This window comes from Crocuta crocuta, unplaced genomic scaffold (genome assembly GCF_008692635.1).
Source record: "Crocuta crocuta isolate KB4526 unplaced genomic scaffold, BGI_CrCroc_1.0 scaffold95, whole genome shotgun sequence".
Classification (NCBI taxonomy): Eukaryota; Metazoa; Chordata; class Mammalia; order Carnivora; family Hyaenidae; genus Crocuta; species Crocuta crocuta.
This window is the reverse complement of record NW_027530971.1, coordinates 5,801,126-5,822,092: the sequence shown is the minus strand read 5'-3', so window position 1 is coordinate 5,822,092 and position 20,967 is coordinate 5,801,126. Positions and strand designations below refer to the sequence as shown.

Sequence of the window (20,967 nt, the reverse complement as noted above, 5' to 3'; positions counted from 1 at the left end):
CAGATCTATTTTCCATGCTTTTGTTTTTAAATCTTAAGGTTATGGGACATTCACAGAAAACTATGAGCTTACAAAAGGTAGTTAAAATCCAGGCCAATTTTAAGGAAAGAAAAAAGAAAATTCTGATAAATGCAGAATGTTTTAGTCTACTAAAAAATGTTTTGATTTCATGAATTATTATTTAAAAAGCTGGAAGAAATTGGTCAAGACATTTGTAATAGTATTATGTGCAGTGATATTTTGTAAAATACCTAAGGCAATGCATATCAATGAATTTGTCATATATGTGAATAAATCATAATTTCATTCCTCAAATTTATAAAGTAGAATAAATTGATGTATGAAAGAAAAAGTGCAGTAGTTAAAATAAGTTAATATGCAAGAGGACAGTACAACTTTTCTTAAAGAATTTTTCTGGGATCCCTGGGTGGCTCAGATGGTTGGACAGCCAACTTCACCTCAGGTCATGATGTCAGGGTTCTGGGTTTGAGGCCCACATTGGGCTGTGCACTGACAGCTCAGAGCCTGGAGTCTGCTGAGGATTCTGTGTCCCCCCTCTCTCTCTGGTTCACCCTTGCTCATGGTCAATCTTTGTCTCTCAAAACTGAATGAACATTAAACAAAATTTTTTTAAAGAATTTTTCTTAGTCATTTCATAATGTCACCCAAAAATATGGTATTTTACAGCTATAATATCACACTAGTGGAGAGAAGCTGCAGTGAGTCTCTGAAACTCTTTGGAGGTACAGAGTGTTATGTAGTGGTGACAGTTGATGAACACACTGCCATAATTTTGCAGGTAAAACTATACAGTAAGAAATATAAATCAAATATCTGTGTAATTTATTATTAGCTCTACTATAGAGAGCTTAACTATAATATTAGTGATTTCTTCCAAAACTTTGCAAATGGACCACAAGTACTAAAATCATCACTATGCAAAATAACTATTACCAAACTTCTTCAATGCCTTATAACTTGTAACATACTTTAAGAGGACAGAGCAGATATGGAATCTTTAATGTTATATATTGACCTATTTTAAAATATATTTATAGAATAATCACAGTGTTGAAAACCTTAAAAACCAAATTCTAGCTACTATGTTTCTTAAGAGGTGGTAGTATATTAATCTATTATTATTAATATGAGATTTCCTCTAAGGTAAGTGGGGATTACCGATAAGTAAGCTGATTTTAAAAAAAGAAAAAAAAAAGAATTCTCTTTAAGAAATCCCTATAGTTTGGGATTTAAGATTTACAAATTCTTGACTGAATCTCCTTGATATGTTTGCTTGATTGGAGTACAGATTACAAAGAAATTAATTCAGTAGGGTGAGAGTGGGGAGCAGAAACCAAGTTTGATGGTATGGAGTATAAATTAATGGCAAAGAATATGGTAACATCGATGTCTGATTTGATGAGCAAATCTTAACAGTATAAGAATTATGTGATGGAAACATCAAGCTCTATTAGAGGGGTTCTTAAGAGATACCATGTCTTACATATTTAAAGTTTTTAAAAACAATATTTAGGGGAAATACTGTTTGGGAAAACTTTTAATTCAGAGTTACATAATTTATTGTTAGAGTAAGACATTTCCTGAATCATTCACTCTATAAAAAGTTAATTGTGTTAAAGAAAAAAGAGAATTGGAGAGCAATTCCTGGAAGTCCATTGACTGCTTTCTTCCTTAAATAATAAACATTCAGTGCAAATTATCCCGTGGGCTTTTAAATGTATTTTATTTCGCCCTTATGAGTAGCCAGATCTATAAAGGACTTTACCTGAATAGGGGCATGCTGTAGGCTGCTTTCTTCCTATATAGAACTTTGGGAGATTCATGAGTTGTCCTTGCTGAAGCTATCATTCACTGTTTGACATCTATTACATAGTTTCCCCCTACTACTTCCAATGTGATTTTAATTTTTCCATAAAATGGTAGCCCATACTTATGTTTCTTCTCAAGTTATAATTTATATATAATAGATTCTTGAAATATTGTGACAATAATTTCAAACAGCTGTTTAACCTAGTGAAGCTTTTTATTTTATTTATTTTCTGGTAGGACCTAAAAGAATTGAATTGTGAGAAGGCATCCGACAATATCATTATGAGGTTGATGGCATTATCATTCCAGTACAGCTATTGTTGGATAATTTTATATAACAAAAAAACATTAAACTCAGAGTAAGTAAACATTTCTTCATCCAAAGTTATGTTTATATTTAAGTTATTTGGTCTTCTTCTTTGAATAAAAATAGCTATGCAAATTTTCCACTTGCTCATCTAGTTTGCTTTAAGTCAGGGATCCTCAAGGTGGAGGCATGCCCATAGGAAAATAAATCGGAATCTGGGAGATGATGTATTTACCCTGGACACTCTGTGCAAATCACCCTCCCCTCCTCTACTTCACTAAGAATTGCAGCTTTAAGTGTTTCACTTTTTATTACTTTTTGTTTCTGAATTACTGTGTTAAAAGATGTTTCTTAAGCCACTTCTCTCTAAAATCTTATTAAATATACCAACTAAATAGCATCTTTTTGGGCAACTGGGTGGCTCAGTTGGTTAAGCATCTGACTCTTGGTTTCAGCTCAGGTCATGAACTTTTGGTTTGTGAGTTCGGGCCACACATCGGGCTCTGTGCTGACAGTGCGGAGTCTGCTTGGAATTCTCTCTCTCCCTTTCTCTCTGCCCCTCCCTTGCTTGCTTTCTCTGTCTTCCTCTCAAAATAAATAAATAAACTTAAAATTTTTTTTTAAAAAATAGCATCTTACTCTACTTTCTTTCATTGATATGTTTAACTTAAAAATTATTTTAAAAATCCATGCCAAGACACTGCCTCAAGTTACCATTTTATGTCTCTCCTTTCTCTCATGTCTACATTTTATGAACCCACTGCTTCCACTTCCTTTTTTCTCTGCAGTCTGGCTCTTCTTCCTACATCTGCACTCATCTCTGTCTCTCAGAGTAACTCATAATTAATTGCTTTCTCATGATCAGCTCCAAAAATATTTTCATCTTCCACTGCTCTAAAGCATTTAACCCTGTTGTCAGTGCTTTCTTACTTGAAGCCCTTCAGTCCCATGATGACTCAATGTTTTGATCTTCCATCTCTCTAACTACTCTTTCTCTGTATTTCCCTCTACTTCCTTGTCCCAGTCTTCAGATACATCTGAACTCTCTTCTTTCTTCTATTTGATCCACTGGAAATCTTCTCCACTCCCATGGATTCAGTTATGATCATCCTGTATATAAATTATGGTATATACATCTGCAGCTGCAGTCTCTCTTTGAAATTGCTGACATGTATCTCTAATTTTCTATTAAATATTTCCACCCCGATATTTTATTTTATTTTAGGTTCAATACAACTTTTTTTTTTCTAATAGTTTATTGTCAAATTAGTTTCCACATAACACTCAGTGCTCATCCCCACAAGTGTCCTCCTCCATGCCCATCCCTCCTCCCCCCGACATCCATCAGTCCTCAGTTTTTGTCAGCATTCAAGAGTCTCTCATGGTTTGCCTCTCTCCCTTTCCCCCACCATTTCCCCCCTTCTTCTCCCCCTTGTTCCTCCGTCAAGTTCCTCCTAATCCTCCTATACGTGCAAACATATGATATTTGTCCTTCTCTGCCTGACTTATTTCGCTCAGCATAACACCCTCAAGGTCCATCCATGTTGCTACAAATGCCCAGATTTCATTGTTTCTCATTGCCATGTAGTATTCCATGGTATAGATAAACCACATCTTCTTGATCCATTCATCTGTTGATGGACACTTAGGCTCTTTCCATGTTTTAGCTATTGTGGAGAGTGCTGCTATGAGCATTGTCCACCCCGATATTTTAAAGGCTCCCGAACTTAACAAGTTCCAAGGTGAATTTATTATATTCTCTATCCTGTCCAAAACAATTTCTCCTCTTTTCTGCCTTTTAGCTATTTATGACCATTGCCTTTCTTTTTTTAAGAAAACAAATCCTATAGATTTAACCACTATCTCTTTTTTTTATTAATCCCTGCTCTCCATTTATGTTACCAGCATCTTAGTTCAGATTCTTATTATTTTATGTGGACTCTAATAAGAGACTACCAACTGCTTTCCCATTGTCAGATGGCTCTCAGTGTTACTCTCCATAATCTGTCAGACTTCCAATTAATATTCCTAAAACCAGGCTGTTATTGTTTCACTCTGATAAAAAGCCTTCACTGACTTCTCCATTATCTACTAATACATATTCAAAGTCTTCAGGATATAATTCTGACTTATAGTTTCAGGCTTAATTTTCACTGCTTTCCATTTCAGCTAGAAGGATTGCTCATTGGCTTGCAAGTACAGTCCTTGCTTTCCCACTTCTACTTTTGCCAATACAGTTCTCTCTTTCTACAATATCCTCCACTTCCTCTATTTCATCTGGTGAAATTGTGCCTATTTTTCAGAACCTATCCCCAAACATCACTTTTTCTATTCAGTCTTTCCTTAATAACCCCCTCAACTCACACATACATTGATATTTAGTTGTGACCTCTCCATTCTTTGAACTCTTAAGCACTTTGTCTTTTCCTCATCTTTGGTATTTATCACATTTTGCTTTGTCTTATCATTTTGGAGTACTTGCTCTATGGCACTGCACATTGTTTCTTGTGATAGATGCTTGGTAAATATTCCTTGACTGAATGAATGCATCTTTCCTACTAAATCACAAACTAGTCTCATTCATTTTCTTTTTTATCTCTGTATTATCATGCAACACATACCACATCACTCACAGTAGAAGTTTTAAAAATATTTAATTTAGTCGTTAGAGAAGGTAGAGACATCTTATCTTATTTGACATTGGCTGTGTGACTATTTTTCTTTATTGACTTTTTCATTTGACTCCATTTTTGCTTATCTCCTGTTCCGAGCATTTTGTTTACAATTATTTCTAAGAGGGGTAAGTTTAAGTTAGAATATAAGAATCCAAACTCCCTGGTTCTTATTCCTTTTTCTATTAACAATAACCTTTAGCAAGTCATTTAACCTTGTTTTTCCTTTCTACAAAAATTGAAAAAGAAAAATAATAATTTAGATATAAAATCTTCATTTTAAATATTAGTAAAGGCTCTGAAGCATTTTAAGCTTGGAACTTACTTGTAAAAAGCATTTAAGATTTATCAGGGATCTTGGAAGTATTATGGAGAAAAAACCATTTTGGAAAAATTTTTAAGTTGTTTTTAGATTGCTCTCCGCCTATGTTCTATGGGTGCAATTGAAATACAAGCAAAAAAGAGGAGATTCACACTTATTCTTACCCAGATTTTCATGGAAACAAACCCCACTAATTATGTATTAGTGTGAGATAGTTTTATGTTCAGGACATGACAAGTTGTTTATTCACAATAAGATGTTATTATAAAATATGATTATTATCTCACTTCTATGTTTTTAGATTTATGAAAACATTTAAGAAGTATCTTAATCAACTGGCCAAATGAGTAAAAATCAACATACAAAATAAAATTGCTTGAGTTACCTTTGTAGTTCATATTATTAGTTCCTGCTTGAGAAAATGTGTTGAGAGTCCCCAAGACTACTCCCAGATTTGATGATTTGATAAGAAGATTCACAGGACTCGGCATAGACTTGTATTCATGGATATGATTTATTATAGTAAATGGTTACAAAGCAAAATCAACAAAGAGAAAAAGTGCATGGAACAAAATTCAGAGGAAGCTAGGAAGAAACTTCCAGGAATCCTAGCCTAGTAGAGTCACACAGAATGTGCTTAATTTCCACAGCAAAGAGTTGTGACAACACTTAAAATATTATTTGCCAGGGAGACTCACTAGAGACTCAGAGCCCAGGTCTTTCACTAAGGACTGGTGAGGTAGGCACCCTCTGCCTAGCACATACCAAAATTCTAGACTCCAAGAAGGAAAACAGGTGTTCAGCAGAAACCACATCATTTGTACAAACAGTTTAGGCAGAGTGAGCCACACTTGTCAGTCACTCTTATGAAAAGAGCTTGCCTGAGAAAGAAACTAGCAGGGGAAAGAAGAGCCAAGAAAGAGAGCCCTTGTCTCAATAATATTGAGACCCTGGATCCGACAATGTCGTCTCCTGGACTTCTTAGTACTATGAGCCAGTAAATTTCCTTTTTGCTGCTTAAGGTGTTTAAAGTACATAAAAGCAGTAGAAATATCTACCCACAGCTTAAGACTCATATCTGATCTGCTTAATAAGCATAGAAGAAAAAAAAGTAGTTTTTTAAAAATTGAGATATAATTGACATACCACATTGTGCAAGTTTAAGGTCTACAGCATGCTGGCTTGATATATTTGTATACTGCACTTTGACTATCACTGTAGGTTGATGATCATTTTAAAAAGTGTTTTTTCTAATAGTTCAGGAAAAAGACCCAGGGAGGATTCTAGTGATCCTGGCTCTGGTCAAGTGTTCATATCTGAACCTGTTACTTTGGCCAGGGGGATAGAGTATTTTAGTTGGTGTCAGTCAGATAGTCATCTGTGAGTCAATAAGGGGATGAGTTAAACTCCCCTCAGAAACATTCTCAGCATCCCCAAGATTTAACTGATTTTTTTTTTAACTGATTTTTAAAGAATGAAGGTGGAACCATCTTTTCAAAAGAGTGCTGAGGCCAAACTAGCATTATTTTAGCCAGATTATTCTAACAATATGAAATGTATAAAACCAAATGAACTTCGAATAAATAGGTACAGTTAGACATCAAATGAGTACAAGAATAGTAATATAATCTTTTTTAGGTACCATCTTACAGAAAAGGCACTTCATCATCTAGCACTGATTTATGCAGCTTTGGTTTCATTTGGGCTAAAATCAGAAGAACTGGATGTAAAGGTATTCTTTTCTTAAATGTTGGTTTATAAGTATTTTTCATAAACCAAAATTATACTCAAATTCAAGTGCCCAGTTAGTAAACTAAAAAATGCTTAAAAGCCTTTTAACAGTTTTCAAATTAATAAATATTTTTCCACTTAAACTTCTGTTCTAAAAGCCTTTAATGAATTTAAAGTCATATTTTATATCTTAATTACTACTTGGCAGGATATGAATAAAAATAAATATTTGTTGATTAAAAATGTTTGCTTATGAAAGATAGACTCTTTTTATTTGCTGTAATGATCTGTAAACAGTGTCTTTTCTTTTTTTCAATGTCCCACTCTGAAATTTAGACACTTCTCCCAATTCAGGGCTCAGTCCTCTTTGGTTATCATTTTATACTCTTTCCTTCATAAACTCAGACATTCCCACAAATTTAACTTTCATTTCTGAGTATAACCCTTAAAAATTACCTGACTTTTCTTAAAATCTGTACCTATATTCTAGCATTCTACTGGAAATCTTCACATGAATATCCCACAACTGCCTCAAACTCTACATTTCCAAAACAAAACTTCTCATTTTCCCCAAACTTAGTTTATAGCATTACTATTGTAACCTAATCAGTAGCTGCAGTGTCTTTAGAACCTGTCTCTCCATCCTACTCTCACTGCTATTTCCCAAATTCAGGACTTTGGAGTTTTATTATTTTTTTAAAATTTTAACATATATTTATTTTGGAGAGAGAGAGTCAGAGCACAAGCAGGGGAGGGGCAGAGAGAGAGACACACACCCAGAAGCCAAAGCAGGCTCCAGGCTCTGAGCTGTCAGCACAGAGCCTGATGCGAGGGCTTGAACCCACAGACTGGGAGATCATGACTTGAGCTGAAGTCGGATGCTCAACCTATTGAGGCACCCAGGCACCCCAGGCCTTTGGAGTTTTAAAGCAACTTCCTGACTAGTCTCCTTATTTCTAGTCCTACTCCAGTGCATCATATATATTGATATCAGTTACATTTCTGAAATACAGCTGTGAATATTGCACTTCCTGGGCTGTAAGCTCCTGAAGGAATGGAAACATGTTCATTTGTTATCTTATTCCTGGTACCTAGCACAGTGCAAAGTAGCACATCTTGTACAAGAGCACATCTAGCACATTACTTTATATACAGTAAAAATATTCAACAAACATCTACTAAATAAAATTAAATCCAAACACAGCCTGTTAAGAAAATTAATAAATAGGGGCACCTGGCTGGCTCAGTAGGTAGAGCATGTGACTTTTCTTTTAAAGTTTATTTATTTATTTTAAGAGACAGAGAGTGTGTGTATGTGAGGGGAGGAGGGGCAGAGAGAGAAAGAGAGAGAAGGAGAATACAGGCTCCACACTGTGAGCCCAAGGAGGGGCTCAAACCCACTAACCGTGAGATCATGACCTGAGCTAAAATCAAGAGTCTGACACTTAACTGACTGAGACACCCAAGTGCCCCTGGAGCATGTGACTCTTAATCTCAGGGTTGTGGGTTTGAGCCCCATTTTGGGCATAGAAATTACTTAAAAAAATAAAATCTTAAATTAAAAATAATTGACAAATGATCTATTTGATTTTTATTTATTTTTGAGAGAGAGAGACGGAGTGCCTGTGCAGGGGAAGGGCAGAAAGAGAGGGAGACAGAATCTGAAGCAGGCTCCACATTGTCAGAGCTAAGCCCATCGTGGAGCTTGAACCCATGAATCATGAAATCATGACCTGAGCCGAAGTTGGATACTCAACTGACTGAGCCACCCAGGAGCCAGCCAGCCCTGACAAATGATCTATTTGAAATAGACATATTTCTATTTGAATAGACATAGACAAATGATCTATTTGATCCTATTAGGCATATTAAACATTGAAATAAATTTCTTAGAGAAGTTGCCTAAATAAGTGAATGGCAAATGTAGGTTTGTCTCATTTATCCATGTGGTTTCACCACTTAACCAGGCTCTTTTCTTTTCAGCTAATGGTAAGCAGTTCTATGCAAAATATACTTCAGAAAATCATTTTATTCTTCTATATATGGATTATATGATACCAATGAGTGATATTATATTCAGGTACAGTGACATGGCCCAAAGAGGACATATACCAAGGAAGGCATTTAGGGATATAATAGGAAGTACTGCCTAGTACTATTGTAACCAGTACCACAATCCATTTCAAACAAAAGTCTGTTCCTACCTGGATTTAACTATTCCAAAAACTTCTCAAGTTTTACATAATGATCTTAAAAGTAGGTCAGTTTTTGCATGGAATTTGAAAAATTTTGCATTGGAATTTGAAAAAGTATCAATTTGCTTTTATTCTATTATCAATATGTCACTAGGGCACCTGAGTGGCAGTCAAGTAAGCGTGCGACTTTTGATTTCAGCTCAGGTCAGATCTCACTGAGTTCGAGCCTACACTGGGCTCTACACGGACAGCTTGGAGCCTGCTTGGGATTCTCTTTCTCCGTCTCTCTCTACCCTTCTCCCACTCTCTCTCTCTCTCTCTCTTTCTCTCTCAATAAATAAATAAACTTTAAAAAATGTCACCAATACTCAAGTCTCCCATTCTTCTGACTTAATAACATTATTACATAACGGGTTCCCTAGATTCATATTATTTTAGAATATATTGTTGCTTTACCTCATTGTATTTAGTAACACAGTGTTTGGCTTTTTAGAGCACATCAGTTATGGGTTTAAAAAATTCTTTTTCTCAGGCATCTGAAGAGCCTAGCCATAAAAGAAGCATGAGGAAGTTTAAGTACATTTTCTTAAGCTAAAAGAAAATACTGCTGGTAGTGTTAGACTGTACTTTATTCTAATGTCAAAAAAAGGTCTATAAATGTCTTATGAACTCCTTTAACAGAAAAATGCATATATAAACACATATGCAAAATTTTGAAAACAATGTTAGGGGATTCCTGAATCTCCCAAAGTCTAGTCATGAGCTCCAGAATCCTTGCTCTAATAAATTGAGGTAATATTCATTACCATCACCATAAACTTGTGCCTTTATACATTTATATAAAAGTGTCAAGTCTCCTCAAAACATCCAAAACTGAAAAAAATTTAATTTGGAATTAAACAGTGTTATTTCTGTGTACTCTCTATATAACATAATTTAAAGAAAATCCTTCTTTAGAATACATGTATTCCCCCAGGTATGTACTAACAGTTTTGTATTTGTTACTCTTGTGAAATAAAAAATTGTCATAATTATTTTATGAGGTTTCTACAGTCTCTGTTTCTTGAATTTTCACTACAGGACAGGGTGTTTATATTTCTAAGATATGACTGTTGAGGGCAGTATTGTCTATCCACATTAAACTGCTAACCCATGGACTATACTTCCTTCAACTGAATCTAAAAGATGAAGGTAAAAATAGAAGTGAAAGTAGAAGAAGAAGGCTGGCATTTTGAAAGAGAAGGGCCTGGAGGAAAACACAAGTGAAAGACAGAAAGTAGGAAATATTAAGAAGATTTTTTTTAACGTTTAGTACACACAGCATAGTATCAAATAAGCCAATATTGGATGAACAATTCCCAAAATACTCTAAATCAAAACTTTTTTCTTTTTGAATACAGCATTAAATTCATCTGTAAATATCCTTTTTTTAAATTATTTGAAAAATCTTGCAGTATATTTTTTAAATTCTTATTTTTGAGAACTATTAGATTTAACTCGCTATTAGATTTAAATTACTTTTGCTCCTAAAATGGTGAAATATAACACCAAATATATTATTTTAACAAATTTATTAGTAAGTGCCAAATGGAAGAAATTTAGTTCCAAAAATTGGAAAACTTAATAGATGTCATATTTAAAGAAGGAAAGGAAATTGCTTAGCCTCACAAATAAAATATACTGGATTTCACATAGATATTTTAATAAATTATATCTGAAATTATATTCAAAGATTAAAATCAGGGTTTTTCCCTCTAATTACAAACATATATTTTTTTTTTGCAAGTTATATTTTGCTTCATAATATTTCCTGTAATCTAACATATAGAAAATATATTATAGCTTGTAATTGTCCCAGGAGTGGAAGAGGCTGCACTGATAGTTCGACAAATTGCTGATCACAGTTTAATGACCTCGAAGAGAGATCCTCATGAATGGTTGGAAAAATCCTGGCTTGAAGTTTCACCATCTAAGGTTCATCCCCTAAATATGTAAATTAGATATTTGCAAAGCTACATATACTTGAATTCTCTTTTTGGTTGCATATTTTTGTCCTATAATGTTTGCATGAGCATATATAGCAGTAACCATAATGTACAACATTTATTTAGATCATTTTCCAAAGTCATGGGTATTTTGCAACTTGACAGTAATAGGTTTTTTATAATGAACTTTCAATGGCTAATGTTTTTAAAACATAACTATTTTCTAATTCCTAAATTTACACATTTAAGAGTACTAAAGATGATAATAGCAAAGTTCCATCATTGCCTTTGTCAGTAAGTTACATAATGAAAACTGAAAGCAGAGCTGTAAAATATTTGTAAGATTGAATAGTTAATTTTTAGAAATTCCTTTGGTTTAAGCATAATTATGTCTAAGTTCTCATACCAACCTTGTACCTCTGTTCCCTTTATTTTTTTAATATATTCAAATCATGAAACCATAAAAAAAGAATAATAGAGTTTTTTATTTACTAACGTGGAATAATCTTTTTTATTATTATTATTTTTTACAAATAGTTTATTGTCAAATTAGTTTCCACATAACACCCAGTGCTCATCCCGAGTGCCTTCCTCCATGCCCATCCCCCCTCCCCCCAACGTGGAATAATCTTTAAGATATGTTAAATGAAAAATGAAGTTGTGGCATAGAGCTTGTATCCTACCATTTGTGTGAACAAGGGGAAATTAATATTTATGCGTGTTTGTAAATGAATAAAATATCTCTGGAAGAGATAATGATGGTGTTATCAAGAAATGATAACATTACTTATCTCCAGAGAGAACTGGGGCAATGGGGTGGGGGTATGAGTTTTTATGGCACACCTTTTTTTGTAAGTGTATTTATTTATTTTGGGGGGGCACAAGTAGGGGAGGGGCAGAGAGAGAAACACACACACACACACAGAATCTGAAGCAGGCTCCAGGTTCTTAGCTGACAGCACAGAGCCCAACGCAGGGCTCAAACCCACAAATTGTGAGATCATGACCTGAGCCAAAGTCAGGTGCTGACTGAGACGCCCAGGCGCCCCTACTGCACACCTTTTAGTACCTCAGTCGGTTAAGCACTGGAGTCTTTGGCTTAGGTCATGATCTCATGGTTCGTGCTTGAGAATCTCTCCTCTCTCTCTGCTGGTTTTCCACTCATGCTCTCACTGTCTCTCAAGATAAATAAACATTTTTTTTAAAAAAAGAAAAGAAAATCTACCATTATATAAAACAATTGTCATTTGAAGGAGATGAACTGTAACAAATTTTTTGGGGTGAGTGATTAAAATGAATGAACTTTAAGATCTTTCCCAATTCTGAGAGCAGATGAATTTTTTTTCATATGTTTTCATTTATTTTTGAGAGGGAGGGGAAGGGCAGAGAGAGAGAGGGAGACAGAGGATCCAAAGCGGGCTCCATGCCCAAAGTGGCATCATGCTTTCTCCATCAGCAGAGAGCCTGATGCTAGGCTAGAAGTCACGAACCATGAGATCATGACCTGAACTGAAGTCAGATGCTCAACCTACTGAGCCACTCAAGTGCCCCTGAGAGCATGTGAACCCTAGCTGAAAAAGAAGTTTCTTTCCCTACTGTCCATACATTTTCCCCAGCATCTCAAATTGAGTGGCAGGTACAATGACAAAAATTTTAATCTTCTAAATTGAGCAGAATAAAATGGGTCATTTTCAAAGGACCAGTGGCTGATTTTTCCTTTAAACTCTTTTCTAGGAAGAAATGTACTTACTTGACTTTCCATGCATTAACCCATTGGTGGCTCAGCTCATGTTAAATAAAGGACCATCACTGCACTGGACATTATTAGCAACTCTTTGTCAACTTCAGGAACTTTTACCTGAAGTTCCAGAAAAAGTGTTAAAGGTTAGTTATTCCTATTCCATATTCTTTTTAGAATTAAAAAGAATTCCATATTCTTTTTTTTTAATGTTTATTTAATTTTGAGACAGAGTGACAGCAGGAGTGGGAGAGAGGCAGAAAGAGAGAGAGAGAGAGAGAGAGAGAGAGAGAGAGAGAATCTGAAGCAGGCTCCAGGCTCCAAGATGTCAGCACAGAGCTTGATGTGGGGCTTGAACCCACAAACCATGAGATCATGACCTGAGCTGAAGTTGGCTGCTTAACCAACTGAGTCACCCAGGCACCCCTTGAATTCCATATTCTTATATGAGTTTATTTCCTTTCCATTTGAGTACTGATTTTTACCATAAGCATTTTCAAAATGGAGGTATCCAAGTTTAATTGTTTTGGACTTCACATAGCAAAGAAATAATTTACTTGAGGGACACCTGAGTGGCTCAATCAGTTAAGCCTTTAACTTTGCGGTTCACGAGTTTGAGCCCTTCATCTGTGCTGACAGCAGAGCCTGGAGCCTGCTTCAGATTCTGTGTCTCCCTCTCTCTCTACCCCTCCCCTGCTTGTGTGCACGTGTGTGTGTGTGTGTNGTGTGTGTGTGTGTGTGTGTGTGTGTGTGTGTGTGTGTGTGTGGGCTCGCTTGCTCTCTCTCTCAAAAATAAAGTTAAAAAACTTAAAAAAAATAATTTACTTGAACTAAATTTCTTATAGAATTTTTATTGGCTGTCAATCACATTATACATTTAAACCTATCTTTATAGATAATTCAGTACAGTCCATTTACCACACTTTAAATTATTTTGAAATGTTATTGTGCCCACAAACATGCGGTCACATACTCTATTCATATGTGTTTATATGATCTCTTCCAAACAATCCTGATGCCCTTCATTTTAGTAGTAGAGAGAACTTTAGGCTTATTGGTAAAAATTCTAATTTTTTTATCAAGTAAATGGCATTCATGTATAATTTGTGTAACTAAAAATTCTATTACAAATCATTAGAAAATAGATACAAACCATAAGTTTTTCTTTTAATGGAACCTAATTATGTTATGTTCTTATTACATGGATCACTGTTAACACCCTACTTATTTATATTTTGCTTTCTTTCCATATAGATAAGCACTCTTATTTATATTTACTTGACTGATGTGTATATTGCATTTGTATTATATTAATTTTTAAAAATTTTTTAGCATTTTTGTAGCATCACTTCCTTATTCAAGATTAGTTCTTCTTCCATAACAAAATCACCTCAAATTCCATCACCTCAGGAAAATGGGAATCAGGCTAGTACCTTTACCTCCCAGAGTTCAGCTTCTGGCTCTTCAAACTCTGTCTTTCAAGAACCTAATGAATATTACCAGTATTCAGACATAGGAGCCACAGTACACAAAGACACAAACATCACTTCAAACTATAACTCTTCCCTTACGGAACTCAGAGGAAAGCCATGCATTTTATCACCTGTGAATTCTTATAATCAGGCCAGCTACTGGAGAGACTCCAGTTGTAACCTTAACATAGTACATAATCGTTTCCTGATTAATACAGAATCAAGGAACATGGCTGGTAATTCCTTTCAAAACTGGAATGATTCAGAGTCAGATGGTTTTTCTTTGGATCTGACACAAATGAACTGTGAAAATATAATATCGCCAATTGATACTCAGAAGAAAGTTGTCCCTGGTTTTATAAATAATCAGAAAAAGGGAACACATGTTGCAAAAAGACATATAAATAAAGAAGTATATACCCCTAACTTTTCACTAGAAGGCTCGCAATCTCGTCTTCCATGGAGCTTCAAGAAAAATGTATGGGAACAACAGAATCACTCATACAACTTAGAATATGGTGAAGAGCAGACTACATGTGACAAATGGTACTCTCAGAAAGATAATTTACTTGCTAATCAGCAGAAATGTCTATCGGATGAGTTAGAAAGCTTCCTTCATCAAAGTTCAAATGCTGGGACTAAAAAGACTTTCTGCAGAGAATTACCATCTGTCCCCAGTTTGGACTTATTTTGCACTTCGGATCCTAATGTAAATCAAAAAGAATTCACCAGTCTTTATTTCCACCAAAGAGCTGGGAAATGTTTAGGACAGAAACGGCACTCTGAATCCTCATCTAACTCAGGAGACAAAAAATCATTACCAGGTAACACTATCTAAAGTTAATAAAACTATTGGCAAATGTAACTTTAAAAGATAGAACCATCTCTAAACTAAAAAAGAATTTTTGTTTGTTTGGATTACTATACTTAAAGAACCTTCACTAACTTTGGGGTCAAAAGGAAAATCAAAATCCTAATTATAGACATCTAAGAAAATAAATGCAAACAAAATATGTCAGATTCTTGTAGCTTTAGAAGAGCTAAGCATTAATTGTGCCTGGATGGTTCAGTCAGTTAAGCATCTGACTTAGGCTCAGGTCATGATCTCATGGTTGTGAGTTCAAGCCCCGTGTGGCACCGTCAGTGCAGAGCCTTGTATGATTCTCTGTCCCTTTCTCTGCCCCTCCCCCATCACTCTCATTCCTTCAAAGTAAATGAATAAACTTTAAAAAAAGAGTTAAAATAAATTGCAGTAATAACTTGAGTCTGTCAATCCCCTGAGTGCAATCACTGATAGGAAAAAAAAATAATAATAAAGAAATTAAAAGTAAACACAGAACAAGTGAATTTATTTATTTTTGAGAGAGACAGACAGACAGACAGTGTGAGCAGGGGAAGGTCAGAGAGAGAGGGAGACACAGAATCCGAAGCAGACTCCAGGCTCCGAGCTTGCTGTCAACACAGAGCCCGACGTGGGGCTCAAACCCATGAACTGTGAGATCATGACCTGAGCAGAAGTCGGACGCTTAACCAACTGAGCCACCCAGGCGCCCCGGTGGATTATTGAATTCTGACAATCTTATCAAATAGATACTACTATTATCTCTGTTTTACAATGGATATTTCTGAACATTTAATTCTATCATTTTTTAAAAGGACAATTTTATTTTCTTTTTTCTGGTAATTATACCTATTGTACCTTTGCTTTCTGTGTCATTTCCTATTACAGTGGTCTGAACATCTAAAACAAAATATTAAGTTCTAATGGCCATGCAGACATGGCCTTACTATGATGGGGAAAAAATAATAATAAAAGGAGAAGCCCAAGATTCAAAATTCCTTTTTTGGATAGGCCCTTTTGCGAGACTTGAAAGGGGCCCAGAAAATCTTGTATTCTTTGTTTTGTTAAAACAGGACCTCCCCAAATATCATGTGGTCTCACCCATAACAAGGAATTTAAGAAACAAAACAAACGAACAAAGAAAAAAAAGAAACAACCCAAACAGCAGACTCTTAACTATGGAGAACAAACTGATGGTTACCAGAGGGGAGGTGGTACGGGAATGGGTGAGATCGGTGATAGGGCTTAAGAGTACACTTGTTGTGATGAGCACTCAGCAATATATATGTTGAGTCACTATATTGTACACTAATATAACTAATATAACTAATATAACACTGTATGTTAACTATACTGGAATTAAAAAATAATAATAGAAATAAATAAATAAAATATACCTCCAGCTACAATACATAAGTAAATAATAAATATAAATATAAATAATAAAATAAAAGAGAACCTCCCAACTTGTACAGTTGACCCTTGAACAACACAGGTTTGAACTGCATGGGTCCACTTATACATGGATTTTTTTTCGTTAAATACAGTATGATACTGTAAATGTATTTTTTCTTCCCTTTGATTTTCTTAACATTTTCTTTTCTCTAGCTTACTTGATTGTAAGAATACAGTACATGATACATATAACATACAAAATATGTGTTAATTGACCGTTTATGTTATCAGTAAGGTTTCCAGTCAACAATAGGGTATTAGTAGTTAAGTTCGGGGGGAATCAAAAAGCTCAGTTAGTAGAGCATGTGACTCTTGATCTCACTCACAGTCATGAGTTTGCACCCCATATCAGGACAGAGATTACTTTTTTTAAAAAGTTACAGCAACTCCTGGGTGATTGAGCATTCGACTCTTGATTTCAGCTCAGGTGTTGATCCCAGGGTTGTAGAATCAAACCCTGCATCGGTCTCCACACTGAACATGGAGCCTGCTTAACATTCTCTCTCTCTCCCTCTGCTATGCCCTTCTCCCCTGTTTATGCTCTCTCTGAAGTAAATTTAAAAAATAAAGTATTTTAAGAGTTATGTATAGATTTTTAGGGGAGCCTGGGGGCAGTCAGCCTCCCTAACACCCACATTGTTCAAGGGTCAACTGTATAAGCCTCAGGATTCAGAACACTTGGATTTGGTCCTGTTTAATAGTCATAATCTGTTTTGTTCCTAATTTTAATGAGAAGTATTGTCTCTCTAGTTTTGTAAGAACTTTTGTGAGTAACAGATGCTGAATTTTATCTAGACTTTTTTTGGGCACCTATTGGGGAAAATCACACATGTTTTCTCCACTGACCCATTAATGTCAATGATTATATTAACAGGTTTACTAATATTAGATAATCCTTGTCATTCTGTGATAAACTTAATTGGCTTTTCAAGAGTGATTCTTTTAATATGCTGTTGAATATGGTTGCTAATATTTATTATTTTCATATCTACATTCAAAATTCAATTAACCTGTTGTGTTCTTTATTTGTGCTCTGTCACATTCTGACATGAAGTTTATTCTAGCTTCATAAATGAACTGAATGAAAATTCCGTTTTTTTTTTCCATCCTGGACCAAACCAAGTATGTGAATTACTAGATGTTCTTAAACATAGGACATCCCAATGTATAAGATAATCCTCCCATTTTCTCAATGAGATCTTAGAACTTTATTTCTAATAACTTTTTTAATGTTTTATTTATTTCTGAGAGAGAGAGAGACAGACAGACAGAGTACAAGTGAGAAAAGGGCAGAGAGACAGAGGGAAACACAGAATCTGAAGCAGGCTCCAGGCTCTGAGCTGTCAGCACAGAGCCCGATGCTGGGCTTGAACTGGTGAACCGTGGGATCATGACTTGAGCCGAAGTCGGACACAACCAACCTAGCCACTCAGGCACCCCTCTAATAACTTTAATATTTAAGCTTTTAGGGATATGGATGGAATAGTAAAATGTCTACCTACATTTTAATTAACTTAGTTATATATTTTAAAATCATATATTAGATAAATAATGGCAGTTTAGAAATGTTTTTCCACTTTCAAATTTCTTACATAAAATAATTTTATTCAGATAGTTCACATGAATCTTTGATACTAGTATCATTATCACTATGGAAACTTTTGACATTTTTACTGTGGTTTACCATAGCATATCATTACCTACCACTGTTTAAGATGTAACACTTTTAGAATTGATATTAATGAAGTCCTAGACAATTTATCCAAAGCCATTGGATACTTATCCATTTGTCTTACAGATGTGTGTTTATGATCTCTATGATACAATTACCTACTACATTGCTTTTTAAATCTGCTTATAATGGCATCCAGCTCTTGTAGTTATGAGATTGTATCCCCAGGAATAATTACTAAAACAGTTTTAAATATTTCAGCCTACTTCTTACCAATTTAATCAATTGACCTCTGTAAATATCCAAACCAAGGATAGTTCAGGCTAATATGTCATGTATAATACAGTCATAGAAGGTGAGTCCATATATGATCACCACCTATCATATATCAGACCTCAGGATAAATTCTATGTTACAGATTTGAGTTAAGGAATAGGCTTAATGAGGGAAAACTTAAATGAAAAGAGTCTTAAATCCAAGGAGATTTAATGATTTGTGCAAAGCATGAGTATACAATATGTGTGTACATGACACTAATTAGTATTGGGCCATTAGGTACAGGTGCATTTATGCTGAGGTAATTTTTATAGTCATTTTGTCTCAGTTTGGAAATTTTAACACTTTATAGATAGATGAAGAGATAGGATGCACTTGAGTAGCTAGAAAAAATAGCTACATTTTATTATTGTCAGAAATAAAATGGTCTTCTTTCTTCTCCTCTTAACAGATTTCACGTGCTCACAACTACCACAATTCAAAAAACGGCGTCTAGTGTATGAAAAAGTCCCTGGTAGAGTTGATGGACAAACTCGTCTGAGGTTTTTTTGAAAGAAAGGATAGTGTTCTGTGCCACATTCCTTTGTTTTTGGTGAAAATACAGTAACAAAATGATTTAGATTTGCTCATTCATTAAAGAAAATGCAATTGTTAGATATTCTTGATGTTTCCATATTAAATTTTCAAAATATATATTCTGCTTATAGTTTGCGTCTTTGTAAGTAAATATTCTAATTAGCATAATTGTCATAAGATCCATATATCTTCCAGATTCACCCAAACATTGCAAGCCTTCTAGAGCAATAGTTACAGGGGCGCCTGGGTGGCTTAGTCGGTTAAGCGTCCGACTTTCGCTTAGGTCATGATCTCGCGGTTCGTGGGTTCGAGCCCCGCGTCGGGCTCTGTGCTGACTGCCGGCTCGGAGCCTGGAGCCTGTTTCAGTCTGTGACTCCCTCTCTCTCTGACCCTCCCCTGCTCACGCTGTCTCTCTCTCTCTCTCTCCTAGAAGTAAATAAAACATTAAAAAAAATAAAAAAATATACTAAAATGTATATATTGCTATTGCTCTAAAAATGTATATTGTAACTATTGCTCTAAATTTTTTTTTTATGTTTTATTTACTTCTAGGAGAGAGAGAGAGAGAGACAGCGTGAGCAGGGGAGGGTCAGAGAGAGAGGGAGTCACAGACTGAAACAGGCTCCAGGCTCCGAGCCGGCAGTCAGCACAGAGCCCGACGCGGGGCTCGAACCCACGAACCGCGAGATCATGACCTAAGCGAAAGTCGGACGCTTAACCGACTAAGCCACCCAGGCGCCCCCATTTTAGTATATTTATAAAAGAGATGTTTAGTTGTCTTCTGAAGGGCACCCTGCTTCCCACCTTTCTCCCAGCAAACCTTTTAAATGAGCCTCCATTTCAGTCTGACCCTTTAAGTCAAGAAGTTAAGATCACCAGAGTCAACCATACATCACCAAGAAAGTTAAAATCTGGGGCAAAGTTAATGTTAGAGAACTTTCCATTTGTTGCCTTCAGGGGCACTTGGGTGATTCCGTGGGTTAAATGGACAACTTTGGCTCAGGTCATGATCTCACGTGAGTTAGAGCCCCACATTGGGCTCTCTGTTGTCATCACAGAGCCCACTTCAGATCCTCTGTCCCCCTTTCTCTCTGCTCCCTCCCTGCTCATACTTGCTCTTTCTCTCTCAAAAATAAACATTAAAACAATTTTTTAAAATAAACTGTTGCCTTCATAAACAAAAATTTTAAATTACTAAGAAAATATTTGCTACCTACATAAAGAAAAAAAGAATTACATTCCTAATACACAAAGAATCCTACAAATTGATAGGAAAAAAGACAACCTAATAGAAGAGTGGACAAAATATATGAATAGATATTACAAAGAAACAAAAATAACCAGCAAACATTTGGAACAATATGTAGCTTCATTACTCATTAGGCAAATGCAAAGGAAAATAGAACACCTATCAGATCGGCAAGATTTTTAAAAATTAGTAATATTCAGTGTGAGCATATCAGAGAAAGAATATTTTCCTATATTGTTAGTACAATATTTTTGGAATATAGTTTGTATATATAGTTTACTTGTTTATTTTGAGACGAGAGTGTGTGTGCCCACAAGCCGGGGATGGGCAGAGAGAGAGAGGGATAGAGAATCCCAAGCAGACTCAGTGCTATCAGCAGAGAGCTCTATGCAGGGCTCAATTTCAAAAACCATGAGATCATGACCTAAACTGAAATCAAGAGTTGGACACTTAACTGACTGACCCACCAAGGTGCCCTTGTGTATTTTTTAATGGATGATTGTAGGTTTCTAATTACTATGGTATTTATATTCCATTGAATATATTTTTTAAAGATGTAATAATTTTAAAGTGTCAGAATTTCTAATAAAGTTCTATTCTTTGCAAACTATTCAAAGTTATAATAAAACTTTTATATGTCATCTCT

General features: G+C 35.3%; 1 protein-coding gene across 1 annotated transcript in view; it reads left to right on the top strand.

The window, feature by feature from the left end:
- Nucleotides 1-19,117, top strand: part of SHOC1 (shortage in chiasmata 1) — an 80,328-nt gene extending 61,211 nt beyond the window's left edge. Inside the window, exons 22-28 of the mRNA XM_077769794.1 lie at nt 688-799; nt 2,068-2,189; nt 6,770-6,863; nt 10,900-11,031; nt 12,777-12,926; nt 14,113-15,076; nt 18,948-19,117. Coding sequence (XP_077625920.1) covers nt 688-799; nt 2,068-2,189; nt 6,770-6,863; nt 10,900-11,031; nt 12,777-12,926; nt 14,113-15,076; nt 18,948-19,048 — 1,675 coding nt within the window. The 3' untranslated portion in view covers nt 19,049-19,117. The remainder of the gene's footprint in view (nt 1-687; nt 800-2,067; nt 2,190-6,769; nt 6,864-10,899; nt 11,032-12,776; nt 12,927-14,112; nt 15,077-18,947) is intronic.
- The last annotated feature ends 1,850 nt before the right edge of the window (nt 19,118-20,967 follow it).